Source organism: Elgaria multicarinata, chromosome 1, assembly GCF_023053635.1.
Source record: "Elgaria multicarinata webbii isolate HBS135686 ecotype San Diego chromosome 1, rElgMul1.1.pri, whole genome shotgun sequence".
Classification (NCBI taxonomy): Eukaryota; Metazoa; Chordata; class Lepidosauria; order Squamata; family Anguidae; genus Elgaria; species Elgaria multicarinata.
The window spans coordinates 25,632,843-25,654,583 of NC_086171.1; the positions used below are offsets into that span (position 1 = coordinate 25,632,843).

Sequence of the window (21,741 nt, forward strand, 5' to 3'; positions counted from 1 at the left end):
AACACTCTTGTCTTTTCGATGCCAGTTTAAGACTGCCCTCTACACCCAGGCATTTGATGGAATGTGATGGGGCATTTACAAGAGTTGTCTAAACAGGTCTAATATTTTAGTGAGGCTGTTCTTAGCTGTCTAAGTTGTTTTAAATTTTGTATGTTTAAATTTTTTATGCTGTATTCTATGCTGTACTTTATTATCTTTGTTGAAAACCATCCAGAGAGCTTCAGCTGCTGGGCAGTAAAGAAATGAAATGATATTATTATTATTATTATTATTATTATTATTATTATTATTATTATTATTATTATTATTATTATTACTACAATACAAAAACTTCAAGAACCAAAGTTATTTCTTTAAAACAAGGTTGGACAAACAAGGATGCTGTTGGACCACAACTCCCATATTATTTAACCTTTGGCCATGCTGATTGGTGCTGATGGGGGTTGGAGTTCAACAATATCTAGAGGGCTACAAATTGTCCGCACCTGGCTCAAAGGCTACCCTGCTCACATCATAATGGATACAAATGACTATACACTGTGTGCTGTGCTCTAAGCCAGGGGTGGGCAGTTAAGTTATGATCTACTGGGGGATCTTTGGGTGAGAGCTGGTGTGGTATAGTGGTTAGCGTGTTGGATTGGGACTTAGGAGATCCAGGTTCTAAGTCCCATCACATGGCCATGGAAGCTCACTTGGATGGCTTTGGGCCAGTCATAGACTCTCAGCTCAATCTACCTCACAGGGTTGTTGTGAGGATAAAATGGAGAGGACTATGTAAGCTGCCTTGAGTTCCTTAAGGAGGAAAAAAAGACGGGATATAAATGTAATAAATAAATTGTAAATATCTGTAATTATCAGAAAGGATTTCTGTACCCTCGTTTTGTAACACAAGCAGCAATGAGATGACTCCCTGCATCTTGGATGAGGGCCAACAAACTGAAGCGGAATCCTGATAAGACAGAGGCCTTGTGGGTTGGTGGTTCCCAGGTCCAGGAATTGAGGTATTTGCCTGTTCTTGATGGGGTTGCATTTCCCTCTGAAGGAGCAGGTCCATAGTTTGGGGCTGTGCCTGGAACTATCTTTGTCACTGGAGGCCCAGGTGGCCTGAAGCGCCCGTTATCAACTTCAGTTGGTACTCCAACTACGTCAGTTTCTGGATAGGGATAGCCTAGCCATGGTCATTCATGCACTGGTAACCGCACGATTAGCCTACTGTAATGCACTCTATGTGGGGCTACCCATGTACGTGTTTTGAAAGCTGCAGCTAGTGCAGAAGGCAGCAGCTAGGGTGCTCACGGGGACACCTAGCACTTCTCACATAAAACTTGTATTAAAAGAACTGCACTGGCTGCCTCTTCACTACTGAGCCATATACAAGATTATGCTGTTACTCTACAAAGACCTAAACAGCTTGGGACCAGCATACCTAGCAGACCACCTTCCCTTATATACACCCGGATGACAACTACGATCTTCAGAAGAGGTCCTACTGGCCATTCCAAAGCAAACGGAATGCTGCCATGAAGAACCTGAGTGGCGGGCCTTCTCTGTGGTGGCACCCACCCTCTGGAAAACCCTCCCTTGTGCAATACGGGAGGCAGAAAAATTAACATCTTTTAAACGCCTCCTGAAAACATAGCTTTTTACACAACCTTTCCCTGGTTTTTAACTTAGCTGTTTTTTATATTGCTTTTTTAAACTTCTAATGTTTAAATTTATCTATATTTGTTTTATGGTTTTTAATTGTGCACTACCCAGAGCTTCAGCTGATGGGCAGTATAAAAATGTAATAATAAATAAAATAAATCAATAAATCTTATGCTCTAAATTATACAGCAGAAGTGAAGCAATCTTGGGGTAACCAAGGGAAATCTTGGTTTTTGTGTGTAAATACTGTGAGCTGTTTAGTTCTGCGAAGTCAAAATCAATTCTTGGATTTAGAATTTTTTCATTCTGGCTGGCGGATCTAGAGAAGCCTTCTCCAAATGTGTTAGCTGGGGATGATGGGGGTTGTAGCCCAATACCTTTGGGGACAGCTGATCTAGGAGTTCTAACAAAAAGCAGATCCCGGGCAGCTGAAGTCTGCCCACCCCGGTCTAAGCATTCACAACTTAACAACAACAATCCCTCGGACAGAAGCAAAATCAACTAGAGAAAATGCTTTTTAAAAATAAAAATCTGAATAATTGATGGTTTTATTTTTCAGGCTATACACCAAGTGCTTGCATGATACATAGCTGCTTTTAATTGCTGCCTTCGGTGCTCCATGACTCAGGACAATGTTGGAAACCTGCTTACTCAGAAGGAAATCCCGCGGAGTTCTAACGGGACTTACACCCAATTGCCACCCTGCTGATGCGGCTTCGCTGGCTGCCACTCGCATTCTCTCTCGCTCACGCGCCCGGGGAGGGGGATCCAGAAGAGGCCGGTGTGCGCCTGCGCCAGCCCCGGCAGTCGACCGGCTCGCGACACAACACCTGAGAAGGGGCGGAATTAAGATCCGGACGCGGAAGGCCTCCCGGGCGCATGTGCCGAAGGACGCCTGGGACGGAGCAAAGCGGCCGGAGAAGGGAGGGATGCGCATGCGCAGAAGATGTGGCACTCTGCGTAGGGGTTGAGCAACTGCCTGTGTTGGGTCGGCCGGGCCTCTTGGTTGTCGGGATGGACGAGGATATTTTGACCACGCTCAAGATCCTCATCATCGGGGAGAGCGGCGTCGGCAAGTCCAGGTAGGTGTCCCCCTCCGCGGCCGGGGGCTTGTCACGGCCGCGCCTGCTCTCTTTTTGACTCCTGGCCTCTCTCGCCCCACCCCGGGAAGGCCTTGTCCGGCAGCCCCCCTCGGCCTTGGAGGCGGCCCCGCTTCCTTTCCGCCCTCGCGGAGCGGGAGTGGGGGGTTGCTGCCGGCCCAGGAACCAGTTGCAACGTCATCCTGTCTCTGTTTACTCGGGAGTAAGTTCCACTGACTGCAGTGGGGTTACTCTCGGCTGAGTATGGGCCGGATCGGGGCCTTAATTCTGGCAGTGGGCATCGGGGTTCAAGCCTTGCCTGGGAGCCACGCCCCCTAACTTCGAAACCTATCCCCGAATCCTCCTCTTCCCGGTGGATCGGGTCGGTGGGTGGGTTTTGAAGCTGCTTTTTTCTATTGTTTAGCAGGGAGGGAGTGGCACCCCTTTGTACATGCTCAGAGGCACTGCGTCCTTTGTCGTTACGTGGCTTGATTAAGTAGGCGGGGGTTGAGCCTTGCTTCGAATTAATTGCCTCTGGTTCTGGGCTGGGGCAAAAAAGAAAAGAAAAAAGGAACAACTTTTGCTGTTTCCTCTAAAGTTGCCCTTGTGATATCTGAGAGGGGTGGGTCACTGCTAGGCTTGCCTTTATAGGTGGGGAGCTGGAGCGACTTGCCCAGGGCCACATGCTAAGCTTATGGTAGAGGTTATTTTGATCCTGGTTTCTTTCTTATCTTCTTAGTAAGTAAGTAATTTTCCCAAGTAATTTTCCAGCCTTGAGTTTGTTGTCGGAAGTGAATGACTGCCCTTGCTCCCTGTTCTGAAGTGCCTTTTCTGTCTTCCTTATCTTCTCTTCCTATGTGAAAACAACAAACAATCTTCTGGCAGCTTATAAAGGCAAACATATTTATTTTGGCATAAGCTTTCATGAGTTATATCTCCCTTCATGTGATGTATGGAGTGTCACCGAGAGTTTCTGGTTTTATATGGTACATATGGTGGTTGGTTGAGGGAATTGTAAACAGTAAGGTCAGAAGTAAATAAAATACAGAAAGGCCAAAATAAACTTGTCAGTCTTTAAGGTGCCGCAATGTTCTTTCTGCTACAATAGATTTAAGACAGCTGCTCTTTGGAAATTGTTCATTTGTGGGTGCCTTCTCATTTCTTACTCACAGTAACCTTTGCCTTGTCCACAGGGTGCCACATAATCCCCTTGATATCACTGAAGAAATTTGGTAATGGAGTAATTTCCGTAGCGGAATGACATAATGTGGCCTAGACTTTCTACTGTAGGTTATAAATTGAACTCGTTCCTTCATAATATGAGTTCATACACTATCTGGACACACTCTAGGATGCTAAGTAAAACATATAGTAAAGGTGTGCAATGGGGGGATCCTATGTTTTAAAGTATTATTCATGTTTTGAAACAGCACTTCCATAACTGATTTGTCTGACTCGTACATTTGAGCTATTTCCCATGTTGGCAAGGCAAGAGTCCAAAATAATGCTTTGTGTAACCCTGGGCAGGTGTACTTTTATATGCCACTTGAGTATTTTAATAATTACATCTGCTAATTTGAATATACAAAATTGGAGAGGAGATATGACAAAACATATGTTTCCACACACTTGTACTCCTCCCCTGCACTCGCTGCCTCTTAGTCTGTGAATCTGGAAAATGTTGCAAGCGCTCAGTGCTGGTAGGCATGATGACTTGATAATTTTTCCCCTATTAGGTCATCTCTATCTATATGATCTTAGAAAGCTTCATGTTTTTACAGTTGGCTGCTTACCTCTCCTTCCTTTATTTATTCATTCATGTATTGCCAATATTTATATACCGCTTCTCATTTGAAACAAATCCTGAAGCAGCTTACAAAAGAATGAAAAAAACAAAGGAAAAAAAACACACACACACACAGTCTATTTGTTCTTAGGCTTCAAACTAACTATCAAGCCACTGGAATAATTCCAGTTTGGGAGGCAAGTTAAGGCTGTGTGAACTTCATAGCCAAGATACATTCTCAAACCTTTGGTAGGGCTCAAGATGTGAGACCGGCAGGAAGGAAAGGGGAGCAGCAAGAGTTATGCATTGTATGTAGTCTTGCCTGCATGTGTGCAAACATTCTTGAGGGGTTCTTGGTGAGAGAGCTTGGGCAAGTTGAAAAATACCTTTTACTGGCTCAACTACTTGTTTAGAAAGGCTTTCAGATTACTACTTCCTGAATTTTGTTACTGTTGGAGCCTGGATGTTTTGTGGTGCAAGTTTTGTGTTTAATCAGTTTCCCAGTGGATCCAGTGATAGGCAATCTGAAACCCTCCATATCTTTTGTACTCTAACTCCCAGTCCCAGCAGGCATAGCCAGTGGTGATGAGAGTTGTAGTCCAAAACATCTGGAGGGCACCGAATTGCCTACCCCCACTTAACTTTCCATTCATACAGTGCGAGAATATGTTCAGTATTTCAATAATGTCTACAGCAGTCCTATAAAGTTGGCCGGTATTAGCCACCTATCTGCAAAATTGGGGGGTTGAGAGAGTAGTGATTTGCTTAAGGCAAATTGGTTTGTAGTTCAAATTTCAAACAGGGAGTTCCCAGCTCATTCTTAGCCACTATATTACACAGCAAATTCACAGTTCCCAAGGGTACCTACAAACATGATGTTGATATCTTTCATTTAACATTATTGCAGCTCTGCAGTATGTAAGTTATATTTTTTAGAATGGTTGCCACCCAGCTTGAATTCAGCAGTGTGTATCAGAAATTCAGTAGATACATCAAGTGTGTCAGAGCTAAAGACAAAAACTTAAATTACAGGATCCATGCACTGAGATCCAGTTATTGAGGATGTTCGTTCACATGTCAGCTTGCTTAGTTTCATGGCCTGAGATATACAGATCTGTTCAAAAGTGGGATGTCTGTGTAGCAGGTGCCTGTTGGTAAATTTGCAATTCAATCAATTTTTGTTGCACCTGTTATGGATCCATTAATTTATTTCAGTGAGTTTTTAAAACGATAACTCGTTTCAAGATTACAATCTAAAGATGAGCTAAATTGGACTGATCTGGTTATTTATAAACAAGTATACATTGGTCATGTTCAGACACCACGATAGTCAACAGCAGGTTAATAGTCAACTCAGTTTTGCAAGTACTCTCCACCTGATCAGAGAAATAACCAACTGTGAGCTGGTTATAAGCAACTGTGAATGGATTATTAATCCATGGTATGTTGACTAACTTGTACCCCGCCCTGCTTCCTCCTCTCAGCCCTCATCCCTTGCTGCCCAAAACAGGGTTCTGCCGCCTCAAGTAAAGTGGCAGCCGCAATTTTGACCGCTCTGTAGCCAACAAAAATAACAGTGCCTTCCACATGACATGATAACCAACGACAGTTTAAAAAACCCAGTTGGTTACTTGTGTGGGTTATTTTGGCAAAATAACCCACCCGTGGATTAAAAAATATCTCACCACATGACACAATAACCTATGGTGGGTTATTTAACCCAACATGGGTTATCGTGTCATCCGAACACAGTCAGCTTGTAAAGAAGGAAGGTAAGAGATAATAAGACTAAAATGAATTCACTTTTGTATTATAAACTTAAGTTTGGGTAGCAGTTGGAATATTTTGTCCCTGTCTAGTTTGTTAATAGGGATTTATTTTCCTTTGTCTCAGTGACCGAGTTTCATGATTGCTGCAGCTCATTGCAGCTTATTTGATTGTGCAACTTTGTCATTGCTTATGGTCATTCTGTCTTTTTTTTTTTTTTAAAGACTTGTGAGATAGGAGAATGACTATTTAATTCTGAAACTTACAAAACTCTTTGTAATTTCTAGTTCATATTTTTCCCTGCAAATTTTAAAATAATCCTGCTCATGGAAAGCTTACCTTGATATGGACCACGTTACATATAAACTTTACTAAGTCCCAGGAAATTAATTCCATTATAATGTTTTGGTCAGTACTAAAGGAAACAGTAAGTTCTGTAGAGAGGAGATTAAGTTCCCTCTTATAACCATGTATTTTGGCAAATCTGAAAACTGTAACAAATGTCACTGGTAGGATAACTACATTTCTGAAATAACTCATAAAATGCTAATTTCTCCCCTCCCATTCCCCTTTGTACAGCCTTCTGTTACGCTTTACAGATGATACGTTTGATCCAGAACTTGCAGCAACAATTGGTAAGTTTGCGTTGCCTATACTACTTCGATGAAATATAGAATGTCTAGTAGTGATGCTGTTCTGACCTTTACCCTACTGGTCGATAAAAGTGAAGTCATGCAGTGGAGAAAGTTTATCCCGATCCAAGTAAAGTTGCAGTATTGGCAAGAAAATCAGATGGGACATGAGGGAAGACATATACTAAAATTGAAAGTGTAGAATCCAACTGGATTATATAAAGGAAGCTGCTTTCATGTGAATTGTCATTGAATCGTGGATTGTTGTTGAAATGTGAATTGTTGTGTTGTCTGAACACAGCTGTGGTAACAAACCATGATTTGTTAACCACAAGCAGCCCACAATTCAGAACCCAGCAAGAAACCATGCAGCTATAACAAACCATGGTTTGTTAATGTAGCTTATTCAGACAACACAACAACCCACATTTCAACAACAACCCACACTCAACCTTGTGTTGTGTGAACCCACCTGTGTCAGTGTTGCAGCTATATCTCAATTTGCCAATAACTGAGGTTCTACATATACGAATAAAGTAACTTTTAGCAATCTTCAACTTACTAGGATCAGACTGTTTGAAACATACTTATAGACCCATTGAAATCAATGTGAAGTTAGTCATGAATTAAGTCATGACAAATGTTTGGATCTAATCCGTAATGTTATAAATTGGTTTTTAACTCGTTTGCTTCTGAAGAGGGCAAAACATTTGAAGTATGTCAGGTTAAGTGTATCAGCTACACACCTTGAGCTATTAGAAATAAACTGTGTGCATGAGACTTCATATTAGGAAAAATATTTGGCTGTTTGACATAAGCCTGGCATAGCTGAATGATGGTAAGAATTTTGTGAAATATGTACCATGTGCTTAGTTAGGAAGCACACAAATAGTAAATAGTACTGGCTTTATCAGCAGTTTGACCCTTAAGCGTAAGGTCATAAAACGAGTATTTGCAAAAACTGTATTAGCTCTTGCCCTTTGCTAATAGCCTACAGAAGTACTACCTGCATTTTTTCTGGAAATTGTCTAATCTGGTATACCAGTATGATTGTGTGTAAATGTTTTGTGGTGTTATAGTTATATATTAACTTGAAGGTAGGTCTGCTTGCTTAGTCGACTTTCATATCTGATGTTTACCTTTTTTATGCTGGAGGGATAATAGGTTGTTAATACAGTATTCAATAAGCAAAACACTTGAGAAGCCCAACTCATATATCTTTTCGACCGCTCAGTGGAATGAGATCTAAATGAATATGGTCTGCTATCTTAAGCTCTCATGAAGAGGTTTTGGAGCCCATCCCCCATCCCCCTGTTTACAATGTGAATGGATCCATGACTCTGAGTTCCTGCCTTATTCCATAGTTTCAAGGCAGTACCAGATTTTCTGGAAGAACTGTTAAAACTCTGAACTCAACTTATCCTTTGAACATAGTGAATAAATGCAAATTGCGTACCTCGCTCTTAGATCACTTTACGAAGCATACAATCATTTTATGATCAACTCCTGTTCCTGTTTACTTGGAAGTAAATACCTTCACATTCAGTGAAGCTTACTCAGAAGTAAATGACCATAGAATTGCAGTCTTTATGGCCATAAAATGAGAAGAGGAAAAATCTGACCCTAAGACAAATGAATGGGGTCAATTTTCCCACGTCTGAGTGTGCTATGTTACTCTGGTAGTGGGAAACACATTGAAATGAGATTAATTTGACACATACAGTATTGCCGTCTTAAAGATACCGTTTATATGCAAGATGTTCCATAGCAGCTAAAATAAGAGAAGTTTTTGTTTAGTAAATGTTTCATGCTTGGAATAGAGAGTTTTAAAAAGGTACTAGCCAGGAGGTACTGGTCTTCACCTTCCTTCTTTCCAGAGTCAATACTGTCTTGTATGTTTTTAGCATTTTCTTAAAGTGGCCATTCCTCCAGAAGCAATGGAATGGTCTCTATTTTTGTGTTGGCATGCATGTTATTCATACGTCGCTAGGACAGTGCAAATGCAATGACTATATTTAGCACATGGGTTTGTTTGGGAGAAGATGTTAATAGCTTTGAATTGTCAGCCTTGGGTGGTTTAGCTGTGCTAATAGATCAAGGTCTAATAGATCAAAGGAGGAACTCTTAAGGGGAAAAGGTGACACGAAGGGAATTCCATCACAGTTGCTCAGCAGACAAGGTTGACAGCTGCCACATAACACGTTTTGATGAGGAGGAATAGCAGGTCCACATTCAGTCAGCTTGCACACGAAAGAAGTTGGTGAAGAAAGGAGCTTAAACTTTTCTGTATGGTGACTCCCTTACACCCTAAGAACTGGTTCTATAATTGATTCTCAGTGTGAAGAAAGGTTCTTTAAGTCGATGCATACTTACCTGAGTAGTTGCTAGGGATGCAGCTCCCTGTTGCCGTTCTTAATCAGTTTGAATGCAGCTACTAAATGGACCTGGATACCCTCTTTCCCTTAGCTGAGTACTATGGGGGACAGCAGCACAGCTACAACTTCGTACCTCTGCATTCATGTGGCTCTTACTTATTTATTTATTTTATTATTACATTTATATCCCGCCTTTTTTCCTCCAAGGAACCCAAGGTGGCATACATAATCCTCCTCCTCTCAATTTTATCCTCACAACAACCCTGTGAGGTGGGTTAGGCTGAATGTCTGTGACTGGCCCAAAGTCACCTAGTGAGCTTCCATGGCCGAGTGTGGACTAGAACCTGGATCTCCCGACTCCCAGTCTGACACTTTAGCCACTACACCACACTGACCCTTAGACCCTTCATCTATCTACTGTCACATAGATAACAAAATGAACAGAGATCCATTTGTCAGATTCCTGCCACCTCTGTTTTGTGAATGAACTTTGCTAGCCAGGCAGTACAGAGATAGGAAGTTTATTATAGAGGCTGTCTTAGGTTCATTCTTCAGGCAGCATCTCTCAAAATTCATTTGCTACACAGAGGCCACATATCTATTGGAAGCTCATGAATCCCGCATGCATTTCATCATATCTGAGAAATGTACTCCTGTTCATTTCCTCACCTATGTCTTTTATGTGACAAAGTACATGCACCATTCAGGTGTCCTATCGGGAATTGATATATGTAGAAATTATAATCCTCTGTGAGATGTGTCCCTTGGTTCTGGATCTCCTTGTAATAGCTCACTTTCAAATTGAATTTCTCTTGTGTCAGTATATTATTAAGCTACATTTCATGGCACAGCCAACCTTCTCCCACCAACATCTTCCCATATCTGGATGCATAAAATGTTGTGTAAACACTGAATATTTGTATCTTCCCAAATTATTGCACTAGTGTAAGGGAGTAGAAAGAAGTAACATGCTCCAGAAAGAGCTTATTTTTCAGAATTAATATGTAACAAGTCCTCTGTCTTTCACTTGGCAGGGTTGTGCTCTGTTGTTCTAAATGTAATATTTTATCTACTAATCTACTGTATCTACTTTGCTAAACTGTAGTTTAGGATTAGTTTTAGTGCCAGCATTCCCTTCATTATAGCTGTAACCACAGTTAGATATTTCAGATTTTATTATTTTACCTGTATTTTAGGAATTATTGTTTTTATGCATGATGTATATCTCTTCTATTATTTCTCTTTGTCTTTTAGGTGTTGACTTCAAAGTGAAAACAATCTCAGTTGATGGGAATAAGGCTAAGCTAGCAATCTGGGTAAGTCCTAATAACAAATCATGGACTCTTTTCATTATTGTTGGATGATGCTGAAATTTGTGTTGGTCTTTGGAGGCTTTTTCAATGTTGATCAAAGGCTGTGCTGGCAAGTGACAATGTATTTTTGTGTTGGGTAAGTGAGATTTCGGTAGGCTGCAGATGAGGAAGTATGGCTGGAGTTACTATTGCTCATGTAGAGGCTTAGCCAAAAATATAGGGGTTTAAAACTTCTGTCATTTTCCCACTTTCCAAACTTAAAAATGCAACTGCGTTAAGTGGTGTGGATAATTCCAAATGTCATACTTTAAGCTTTTAATTGATTTTGCTCTTTGCTTCTACACCTGTCTGTAATAGAAAGTTTAAACAAAATGGTGGCATAAGAGGAAGAATATTTATATACAGGGAAGATAATTACGGTAGCACTTTGTTCTAAGCCTGGAGTAGAATGATACTTCTAAATTGTTCATAGTTAACATGTATTGAGTTGAAAAGTCTTTGGGATTGCCTGGGGTTCATGTTTTTCACCTAATGAAAACCTAGTAATGTGACTTGGAGTTCCTGCTTTTGACTTGAATAAGCCTTGTATAGTATTTAACACAGTATCAAAAAGAGTGTGCTAGAGGAAATGGGCAGGTGTTAAATTCTTTAGTGGTTAATTTCCTCAGCTCGATTTTGAAGTTAACTAGAAGGAAGAAAAGAATGGAAAATTGCTAATTTGGGACCTTCCAATATATACTAAGTCTGGGGCGCAATCCTATTCACGTTTAGACAGAAAAAAAAGTCCTACAACTCTCAGCATCGCTCACCCAGTTATTCCCTTCAGAATTAAAAGAAAATATTCTGTAGTTTTACCAAGGGAACAAACTGGATGAACTATATAGAGCCAATCCTAGTTAGAGGAAGAACACATTTTCTTGCATACAGTGATGTGGCGTGGGTTTGAGACGAGTGATTTTTTTCTCACTCTATCCGACTAACTTCCCAAACTTGAACGGGTGTGTCTGAGATTCACCAGATCTATAGAGAATAGAGAGAAAATTTTCAGGGAGTGATCAAATTTACTATATTTATTTTACTTGTATTTAGTAAACAACAGATCTTTAAAAACTACCGCATTTTAATTTGCTTGTCCCAATACACTACAAGTATTTTACCTAAAACATATGAGTGGGAAATTCAAGTACACGTAGACTAGGTTTGGATGACATGATAACGGTGGGTCAAATAGTCAATGTTGGGTTAAATAGTCAATGGTTGGTTATTGTGTCATCTGTCGGGACTTTTTCACACCACGGTTGGTTATTCAGCCAAAATAACCAACGCAAATAACCAATGCTGTGCAGAGTTGGTTATTTTTGAACAAACGCTGGTTATTGTGTCATCTGTCAGGCACTGTTGACTATTTCGCCACACACTGTTGATTATTTTTGGTGATTACAGAATCCTGCTGCCGCTCTAGTCCAGCCAGCCAAACCCACAATGGCTGATGGAATAGCAGCAGGAGGACTGAGGGTGGGAGAGAGGGCAGGGTATGTATCAATCAAACACACCTTCTAAAGTTTATGAACTTCGAAGTTACAGGTACTGAAACCTTTGTAAGTGTAGTAGTGCCATTGAGTTGGAATCTCAGCAAGTCAATACCGTCTGGTTTGCAGACCTGAGCCATCCTGTCAGACTTCTTTCTCTGAGGACAATACCTGGGCATGGTTCCATCATTGACTAATACTCAACTCCACGCTGCCTTAATCTACACCACGGTTGATTATTATCATGTTGTGTGGGGAGTACCCCCTTGATAATCAACCGTGGAGTTGACTATTAACCCACCATTGACTAGTGTGTTGTCCAAACGCAGCCTTAATGTGATTTAAATTTTAAATTATGTGGAAATTATTGGAATACTTGTAAAACTTTAAAGATAATACCATGCATTTCCCTCACACTGTTTACATTTAAGATGAAAACAAAAGATACTGAAAAGTGTTGACACACTAATTTTAGTAACCTAAAGAACAGGGCATGATATGCTGACACCCACTCATTGTTTCAACAGAGTTCAGCTCTTTTCCACTAAGATTACTGGAGCACTTTCAGTTTTGCTATCCCTACTTATTAGTTCCATTTCACACTGAGACATACATGTATTTCAATGACATATGTGTGTTTTCTCACATACTTGCTAGGGGTAAGCAGCTGAAAAACATTAATTTCAACCTTGGAACTGCCATGCTTGCATAAAATTGTTTTTGTTATTGGCATCTGTTCCTTGTTATTAATGTACTTATGAAATGGAATTTTTTTCTGCGAAAAGTTAAGGACCGGAAAAATTTCCATCCCGCATCATTGCTTGCATATTCGTTTGCAGTGGGCAGACTCCTATCTCTATTGCCATCTCAAACAGTCATTCTCTTTCCTACAAAAATGAACGAATGAACTCAGTACATGGTACCTGGCCTTGGCCTAAAAGAGTCGGTATTAAAGGCGCCAATCAGGAAGCTCTTGCAATACAAAAAATGCCTAATATTAGGACATGTACTGCCTGTTCTGAGGGGTGACCTCACTCAGTAAGGGAAGGAGCAGGAAAATGTTTTAACTATGTCAAAGTACAGACGCTGAAAACTTTCTGAATTCTCTAGGACACTGCAGGTCAGGAACGGTTCAGAACGCTAACACCCAGCTATTACAGAGGAGCTCAGGGTGTTATATTAGGTAAGCGTGCAGCTGGTTACTGCTTGTCTGAAAATATTCCCGTTTGTATAGAAACAAAGTTTTGAACTTGTCTGGCTCGGCTTAATGATGAAACTGCTGGTCTGAGTATCTGTCACAAGTCTGACTGCAGTTACTTCGTTTTAAGAAATATTTTGACAAATCAGGGTGAGCAGTTAGAAACGAGCACCTTGGGAATTGCCAGAGGGTGAAACTACATGTTATATGTAGTTCGTGATTCTTCTTTCTCTTCCCTACCCTTCTTTTATTAGGTAAAGCAGCTTCAGGTGATTTCAGACTGAGCACGGGGGGCATTGTTTTCCAGCTGTTGGCCTGCTCAAAATCCCTTCCCCATCTGCTTTTCTCTCCAAGAGACAAAAGATGGAAGTTCTTGTGTCTCTTCTTATGGAAGAAAAGGGGATTTTCAGATGGAGAAAGGGGATTTTGTTCATGCCAACAGTTAGAAAGGGAAGGGGTAAGAAAAAAAACCTGGTTCCTGATGGTTAACTACTTAATGTGACGCTGCAGGTGACTTCTTTAATATGAGAACCACCAGGCAGGAGGGAAATTGCAACCACACTAACATGTAGTACCATTTGGAGTGCATTTGAAGTTATCTATTTAAGAAGTGCTTGCTTGCGAATCATGTCCAGATTGGTGTAATAGACATTTTAATAGGTCACTCAGTGTCCCCTTCATTTGTCTTCCCTGACCGTCTAAAGTTTATGAACCTCAAAGTTACAGGCACTGAAACCTTTGTAAGTCTAGTAGTGCCGTTGAGTTGGAATCTCAGCAAGTCAAAACCGTCTGGTTTGCAGACCTGAGCCATCCTGTCAGACTTCTTTCTCTGAAGACAATACCTAGGCACGGCTCCATGTTATGAGACAATGCAGATGGCTTGTCAACAGCTATTTAGCTTTGCTCAGTCAGCACCTAGCAATTGGGAGGAATCTCAGATGTGCAAGTCGGACTTTTTGACAGTTATAATAACTAATTGCAGAAGAGTTTTGGGTGCTCTAGTATCGAATGAATCAAGCACCACAGTGCACTGTGTTAACTTTATTCAGTATGACTGCTACTGTGGCTTTGACTGATGGCTGTCTGTTTCCTAAACTTTATTGCTATAACTCAGGGTGGGAAACATGTGGGTAGTATATGGCCCTTGATAGTGTTTTGTGTGGCTCACTGTGTGTCCCCTTGGCGGTGAATTGCCACTGAAAAATGCCGCAGTGGTGTTTACTGAGCAAAGCCATGGCTGTTATTACCACTGAAATCACAGCTGCTACTATACTTCCTCTCCAGTGCTCCCCCCCCACAAGCAAAACTGCGCTGTTTTCCAAGTGCTTCTCCCTCCCATCTGACCTCAAGCAAGCTGCCAGAGTTCAGCTGTGAAGGGCCCCTTCTTTTCCATGCTCTGGAACAGCAATAGTGAGAGTGGAATAGCGGTCTTTGTGCTCCATATGTGCCCTCCTCTCTTGTTGTAAAACATCAATTAAAATTTGGGTTAAAGGCACTATAGCAGCCTTCTACAACCTGACACCCTCCAGATGTGTTGGACTATAACTCCCAGAACCCCCCAGCCAGCATAGGGGATGAGCTGGTATGGGGATTATGGGAGTTGTAGTCCAATGCATCTGGATGATGCCAGGTTGAGGAAGGCTGCCCTGTAGAGTACTGAAGATGACCGAAAGTAATAATCAGTTCTACTTATTTTTTCTTCTGGGTAGTCATGGGGGGTTGGTATTTGGGGTGCTATATGGAAGTGGTGCATAGTGATCCACTCCTGTTTACTTCTATGTAGACATGCAGACGCTCCCCCTTTTGCTCTGGCCCCATCCCCTTTGGGATGTGGTTGCCCGGTGTCTAACATGGCCCTTGACCCAAAGGAAGTTGCCCACCGCTGCTATAACTAAATGCCCCCTTGGGGTATAGGGGCAAGGTGATGGTATCACAGCAGAAATTTGGAAGTGATAGGCTTATTGTGTTCATAATCCTAAAATGCATGCATCACTGACTATTGCTAATCTCAATTTCAGTTTATGATGTCACAAGAAGAGACACTTTTGCTAAACTAGACAACTGGCTAACGGAGTTGGAAACGTACTGCACAAGAAATGATATAGTTAAAATGTTAGTTGGGAACAAAATTGATAAGGTAGGTCACTCTAAACGTACCAATTTCCTGTGGCTTCTAAACCTGTTAGTGGTTTTTTGTGTGTGAGCAACTAATAATTCTGATCCTTATTATAGGAAAACAGGGAAGTTGACAGAAACGAGGGTCTCAAGTTTGCCCGAAAACATTCCATGTTGTTCATAGGTAAGTTCTTGAGCAGAGATGTAAATGTATGTTGGAGCGATCTCTCATGCAGCTCAATTTCTTCTTAAACATTGAGGTATATCTAGGAGCAGTGGCTCAGTGTGTGGTGTTGCATGGTAGAATTTTACAGTACCACTATTAATGCAAGCTAAGTAGAATTATAGAATCGAATTTGTAAAATGTATTTCGCCACAAGGTGCCCAAGAAGACGTACAGCTTCTAAAATGTCATTTTACTCTGTGCAGCCAAAGTAAATCTTACAGTGTTTTGGAATTTTGTTTCCTATTTAATTTCCATGAATGCAGTCCTCTAGAATAGTGTTCCCCAATTTGGTGCCCTCCAGTTGTTTTGGACTACAACTCCCAGCCTTACTGACTATTGGCCTTGTTGGGGCTAATGTTCCTGGTGGTTCCACATGGGCCTATGGTCCAATTGGAGTCCACCAAGAGAAGACTCTTCAGTGTGGTGACCCCCTTCTTATGGAATTCCCTGACTCTAGTGGTCAAGCATACACCGATGTTGCGTTGGTTCTGGCGCCTCCTGAAAATGTTGTTTCCGAAAGCTTTCCCCAGCCACGGTTTTATGAGCTCAAGTTTTATCAGAACTCTTGTTTCGTTTAAAAATAGTGAGTATTTTTTTTAAAATGGTGTTTTTATTCGTTTGCCCGATCTGTTGTCCACCGCTCTGAAATCTTTGCAAGTATAGAAACGTTGCAAATAAATGTTGTAAGTAAATAAATAAGTTGAAATTCAAAATGTTTGGAAAGCACCAGGTTGGGGAAGGCGGCACTAGATGTGCGGTGAGCGTTCCTTTTATTTTAGTGAGGATGGTGCTCAATCCTTCTGCACTGGACCCACAACAATGGCCCTGTTCAGAAGACACCTTAAACCATGGCTTTAACCTTGGTGGTTAAGCCAGAAAGCTTGGCTGTGTTCAGAAGACACCTTAAACCACCTTCTGTGTTCAGAAGACACCTTAAAATCTTTATTCACTGTGAATAAAGCCGTGGATTAAGGTGTCTTCTGAACATGGCCTGGCTTTCTGGCTTAACCACTGTGGTTAAAGTCATGGTTTAAGGTGTCTTCCGAACGGGCCCAGTGTGCGGAGATGGAGAAGCCACTCCTTTGATTGAAATACAGTTGAATTATGTGTGCGGCTTGATATGAAGGTTTTTCCATTTCACACAAAGCCCTTGTGCTAGCAGAGTCAAAAGCAGTCCTGCTTCTCTCTGCCTCCCCCCAGCCCCCGAGAAGAGAGAATGCAGTTTCAAAGAAGAAGCTGCCAGGTGCTAATATAGCTGCTGTTGGGGTTTCGGTGTGCTTTGCAGCAGAACGTGTCTTCCTGCTCTTGCCTCCTCCAGGCACTGGCTTGCTCCTTTCTTCTGACGGGACTTCAATAAGCAATCTGTTTCTCTTCCAGAAGGCATGAGATCATGTTTATTGGTTGCAGCTTGACAAAAACGAGCCGGGTAATTCTGGTGAAGGTTGAACTTGGATGAAAAATGAAATACTAAATGGTTACTTTGGCTAAATCGTGATACGAAGGAGGGTCTGAAACTTTTCCATGGCTTCTTCGTAGGCAGCTTCGCAATATCTGTCTAGTAGCACATGTTGTTCAAGGCAGTAAGTTGGTTTTGGCCATAGTGATTGGCATCAGGGATTCAGTCGATCTTCCCTCTCCTGGTTTCATGCAGTGTTCAGCTTTGATCGTACGTATCACTGCAGAAATCAAAAGTGGTCCGAATAAGATGAGCGAACAGAAGTGTTTGACCTTTCAAAGACTGACAGTGTGATCCGCTTCTGTGATTTTTATGTCCCTTTGCTACAGACCCCTGGGCTTCCTACTTGCCCGCATGCATTCTTCATAATCCAAGGGTCATCTTGTCTGGTGGTGGTGGGGAAGGGCCTTCAAGCTGTCCTGGAAAACTTGAGGCCCCTTAGAAGCTTTGCCTCAACCTGTACTGAATCTAGGCCTAAAACAAATCCTAAGAGCATTCAACTGAATGCATATTTTCCCCTTTTATCCTTATTTATTTATTTAGAGTATTTTTATCCCGCACCTCAGCCAAAAGGCTCTCGGAGCGGCTTACAATATATCAATAAAGAAGACAGTCCCTACCCTCAGGCTTACATTCTAAAAAAAGACATGACACACAAGGAAAAGTGTATGGGGAGGGAAGAGGGAGTCTCCTTGTCTCCGTCTTCCTCCCATTCCTCTAGTGCCTCCCTGTGTTGAATTATAGATTAAGCTTCTGGGGGCAGAAACTTTCCTTGTTTCTCTGCAAAGCGTCATAACACCTGCAGTGTACTAATGACTTCTTATGGGGAAGCTCTTTTTCAAGAGCCTCAGGTGCGCAATGTGTCATCAAGGGAGAGAGAGCCTTCTTAGTTTGGGCACGGCAACAGTATCCCTCCATGGAGTTATGACTGACACTAACATTACAATTCTTTGGCACTAGCTCAAAACCTTTTTGTTTATCTAAGCCATTTAATTGGTTCATTTTGTCCATTTTATTGTATTTGCTGCCATGTTATGAACTAGTTTTACTATTTTAGTTGTATTGTGTATCTCAGTTATACTTATACACTACCCTGGAATCCATAAGGATGTTTTTATAATTGTTAAATAAAGAAATAAAGTAGCAGGGTTTCCTCACTGTGAAAAGGAGTAACATCTTTCAAGGCAACATGTCTGTCAGTTTATCCTCCACTGAACCTTCTTCTGCAATATACAGCCACCAGAGTGCACAGTATTCAAAGTCATGTTCTTGACTCTGACATGTTACAATGAATTCTGGAAGGCTAGGCTAATGCTCTGCATAAACTGAAAATGTACACTGGAGCATAGTGCAAAATCTCCTGCAATGCTGTGGGGTTTTATGGCAAATGAGTCTGTTCCCTAAACACAGAACTTTTTTTTAATCATTGTTGCTTTAGCCTTCTGTGACCCTGTTCAGGTGACATGCTAAGCCATGGTGGTTAAGCATTTTGAGTTAAACATTATGGCTTAGTGTGTCATGTGAACCATGACTTAAGTGTATTGTGTGAACCATTCCTAACCATGGTGGCTACATAACCATGGTTTAAACGTGCTCACTAACCATTTGTTGCAAAAAGGTTGGCCTAACCATGCCTTAGCGTGTTGTCTGATCAGGCCATGTGTTGGGAAAAATGGGAATACTGCTGTCCATGCAAAGTGCTCTGTATAACTTGTTGAACCAGAGATTGAACCAGAGAATATAGAGTACCTTCCATTGGGCGATAGTTTCAGTTCATTACCCTATTAAAGTGCTTGCGTTAATAGTTCTAAGGAGTCACCAATTTAAAACTGTCACTGAGCTTCATACAATCATTCTTTCCCCCGCTACGCATGCTGGACAGATTTCCCTAATTACTCTTGCTATGCTGGTTGCCATGTCATGCTAACCCAGGTGGCATGGCTTGTTGGGATGTACAACAGCCTTCAAACAAGACATGGGCTGCTGTTGGGTTGCTACCCACTCCCAACAAGCCGTGCATACTGCCTGGATTCGCATGTCCGCCATAAAGATGGCCCAGCCCCATGGCTAAATTAAGCTACAGTGGGCTGTCGTATCATGCAAACCAGCCCACTATGTGGAATACAAATGAGAAGTCTTAGCACTGTATTCCATAGATTCTGTTTGATCAGGGAAAACTTTTTGGAAATGTTCTTTGCAAAATATATTTAAATCCCACTCAGACTTCTCTTACGGCAGTTTATTAGTTCTGTGCTAATAGGAGAACTGTGCCGCTCTCTGCCTAATAGTGCAGTCTTGGGAGACAGCATAAATCCCATGACTAACATTTCAATTGTTCCTCTTCTCTCCCACCCACCCCCCCACCCCTGCAGAGGCAAGTGCAAAAACATGCGATGGTGTACAGTGTGCCTTTGAAGAACTTGTTGAGAAAATCATTCAGACGCCTGGACTGTGGGAAAGTGAGAACCAAAACCGAGGTGTAAAGTTGTCAAATGATGAAGAGGGCTATAGAGGTGGCTGTGGTGGCTACTGTTCTGTGGTATAAACTCTGGAAGACTTGTCCTTTTGCGTATTTAAATGGATAGTGATGTCCTCTGTACATAAACTCATATCGGCTATTTTAGGGACCTTGCAGTTTGCACATATTTGTGTATCATGGCAGTGGACATTTTTCTAGGAAAATGTGTTCTGCAGCTTTTCCAGTTGAGAAGTGTTATGGTAAGCATGCCTAATTTGCAACTTTTTTTCTATGTAGCATCAGATAACTTGTTACAGAAACAAATGCACTCAAATTTAATACACTTTATCATGGAACTTTCTGGGAAACTATTTCAAATACATGTTGGCTTCATCCTGTCTGACTCTGGTTATTAACTCAAACTACAGCACTACACGAGACATACAAAACTCAAATGATGCAAATGGATACATGTAACATCTGCGCATTTTATTGGCAAATGTTTTTTCTTACCAGTTTAACAGCATGACCATACAATTCCTTTTTAGCTATAAGCAACATCTTTTCTAGCTTGTAACTCATCCCAGTTAAACTCTTCCGTCTTGGAAGAAGCGCTTCTAAAATTACGTGTGGGTATGGGTGGGTGGATGATTTTTTTTAAAAATTGTCACTTCAGTGAATTATCTGTCCAATTGGAGTTTTAACCCTAAGAGATTTAGAATGGTGTTCTTGCACCACAGCTTTTATGTTGTAGTGTACTGTGGACCTGCAGGATAATTCCCCCCCCTGCCCCCCTGCCCCCGGTTACTGGCTTAGTGGGGTCTCATTATGAATCACTTCGCCAAACTTTGATGAATGCTTCTAAATGTTAGTATTGTAATTTGGTTTCAATAACTCAAAACTGTTTTATCTCTGCGGCTGTGAGGCCTGCTCTATTTGTGGCTATTGGTTCTGAAGCTTCGATAACGTTAAAACTGTGTCTTCGGGGTGTGTCTGTGTAAGGAATGTGCTATTTTGCTGGAGTTTGCTGTAACAAAATGGCCAATGGCTTGCTTGTTTCAGAGAACTTATATAGACTAATAAATTTTTCCACAGTATTCAATTTTTTCTAACATCTCCCTCGTGTACAGGTGAATTTTGTAAGAAACAACTCGAGAATTCTTGCACCGATGGTTCTGTAACAGACAACATTAATGGCTTCAGAATACTACAGGGCATCTAATCTATTTAGCAGTATGAGCTACTCTGCAATTTCCTGTAAATATATAAATTGAAATAACTTTATAATGCTGTTGTTTTTCTACACTCAGTGCTGCATACTATCATTGGTCTTTTGCAAGTATATTGGCTGTTGCCACTTAAAATCACTCCTTTCAACCTTTGCACTTGTTAGGAAACGTAACCAGATTTTTGAAAGTTATTCTATAAGCAGACATTGTAAGTAAAATAATTCTGTAAATGTTCACACACTTTACACTACTCAAAATTTTTAGTTGTCTATTGCCATTTTAACTGGCAGCACATTTGCTAAACAGGTTAGGCCGTGTATCTCTTGAATGCATCCTGAAGATAGGACAGGATCAAATTTTATTGCAGAGAAGTGTGTTTTTAACATTCGAATAAAGATTGTGAAGCAGGAACATCTGCCATCTTTTTTTGTTTTTTAATCACAGGATCTTGTGTGGTGTCTTTGTTCTCAGAGGTTTCTCTGCCTCACTTCTTTTGTTTGGGTTAAACTCAGTCCTGGGAATATTTTAAAATACCCACATTTTTCTTTTTTTTTTATTTAAATTTTTTTTTCCAACAACAACAACAACAAAAAACCATGATACATAAACATAAAATTGCCTTAATATCATATATTCATACTTAAGCTATTAAACATATTCATACTCAACATAGCAGTGCTCCCCCCACCTCGGGATCTCATTCCTGTTTCCAAAAACTCACAGTTTCTTCTGTTGGTGGTTTCCCGCTTCCCTTAGAAAACACAAACTCTAGGAACTTTATCCATATTCCCTCAAAATCATTGGTTTTTACTATACCTCTTTTCATTTTAATATTGCATGTCAATTTATCATTTATAGCAATGTCCCACACTTCTTTATACCATTCTTCAATACAATAATCTCCTTGAGTCTTCCAGTTCCTAGCTACAAT

General features: G+C 41.1%; 1 protein-coding gene across 1 annotated transcript; it reads left to right on the forward strand.

Annotated features, from left to right (window-relative positions):
• The first annotated feature begins 2,573 nt into the window (after positions 1–2,573).
• On the forward strand, positions 2,574–21,248 carry RAB18 (RAB18, member RAS oncogene family). Its single transcript, XM_063125084.1, has 7 exons — positions 2,574–2,729; positions 6,859–6,914; positions 10,541–10,602; positions 13,239–13,311; positions 15,345–15,463; positions 15,559–15,625; positions 19,496–21,248. The coding sequence occupies exons 1-7, from the start codon at positions 2,662–2,664 to the stop codon at positions 19,666–19,668; spliced, it is 618 nt and encodes a 205-aa protein (XP_062981154.1). The 5' UTR covers positions 2,574–2,661; the 3' UTR covers positions 19,669–21,248.
• The last annotated feature ends 493 nt before the right edge of the window (positions 21,249–21,741 follow it).

What these genes read in the sequence shown, in the direction of transcription:
- RAB18 (XM_063125084.1), top strand. Translation starts at nt 2,662, where the DNA reads ATGGACGAGGATATTTTGACCACGCTCAAGATCCTCATCATCGGGGAG. An exon ending in AGAACTTGCAGCAACAATTG is followed by an intron (nt 6,915 to 10,540) that starts GTAAGTTTGCGT and finishes TTTGTCTTTTAG; the next exon opens with GTGTTGACTTCAAAGTGAAA. An exon ending in AGGCTAAGCTAGCAATCTGG is followed by an intron (nt 10,603 to 13,238) that starts GTAAGTCCTAAT and finishes TGAATTCTCTAG; the next exon opens with GACACTGCAGGTCAGGAACG.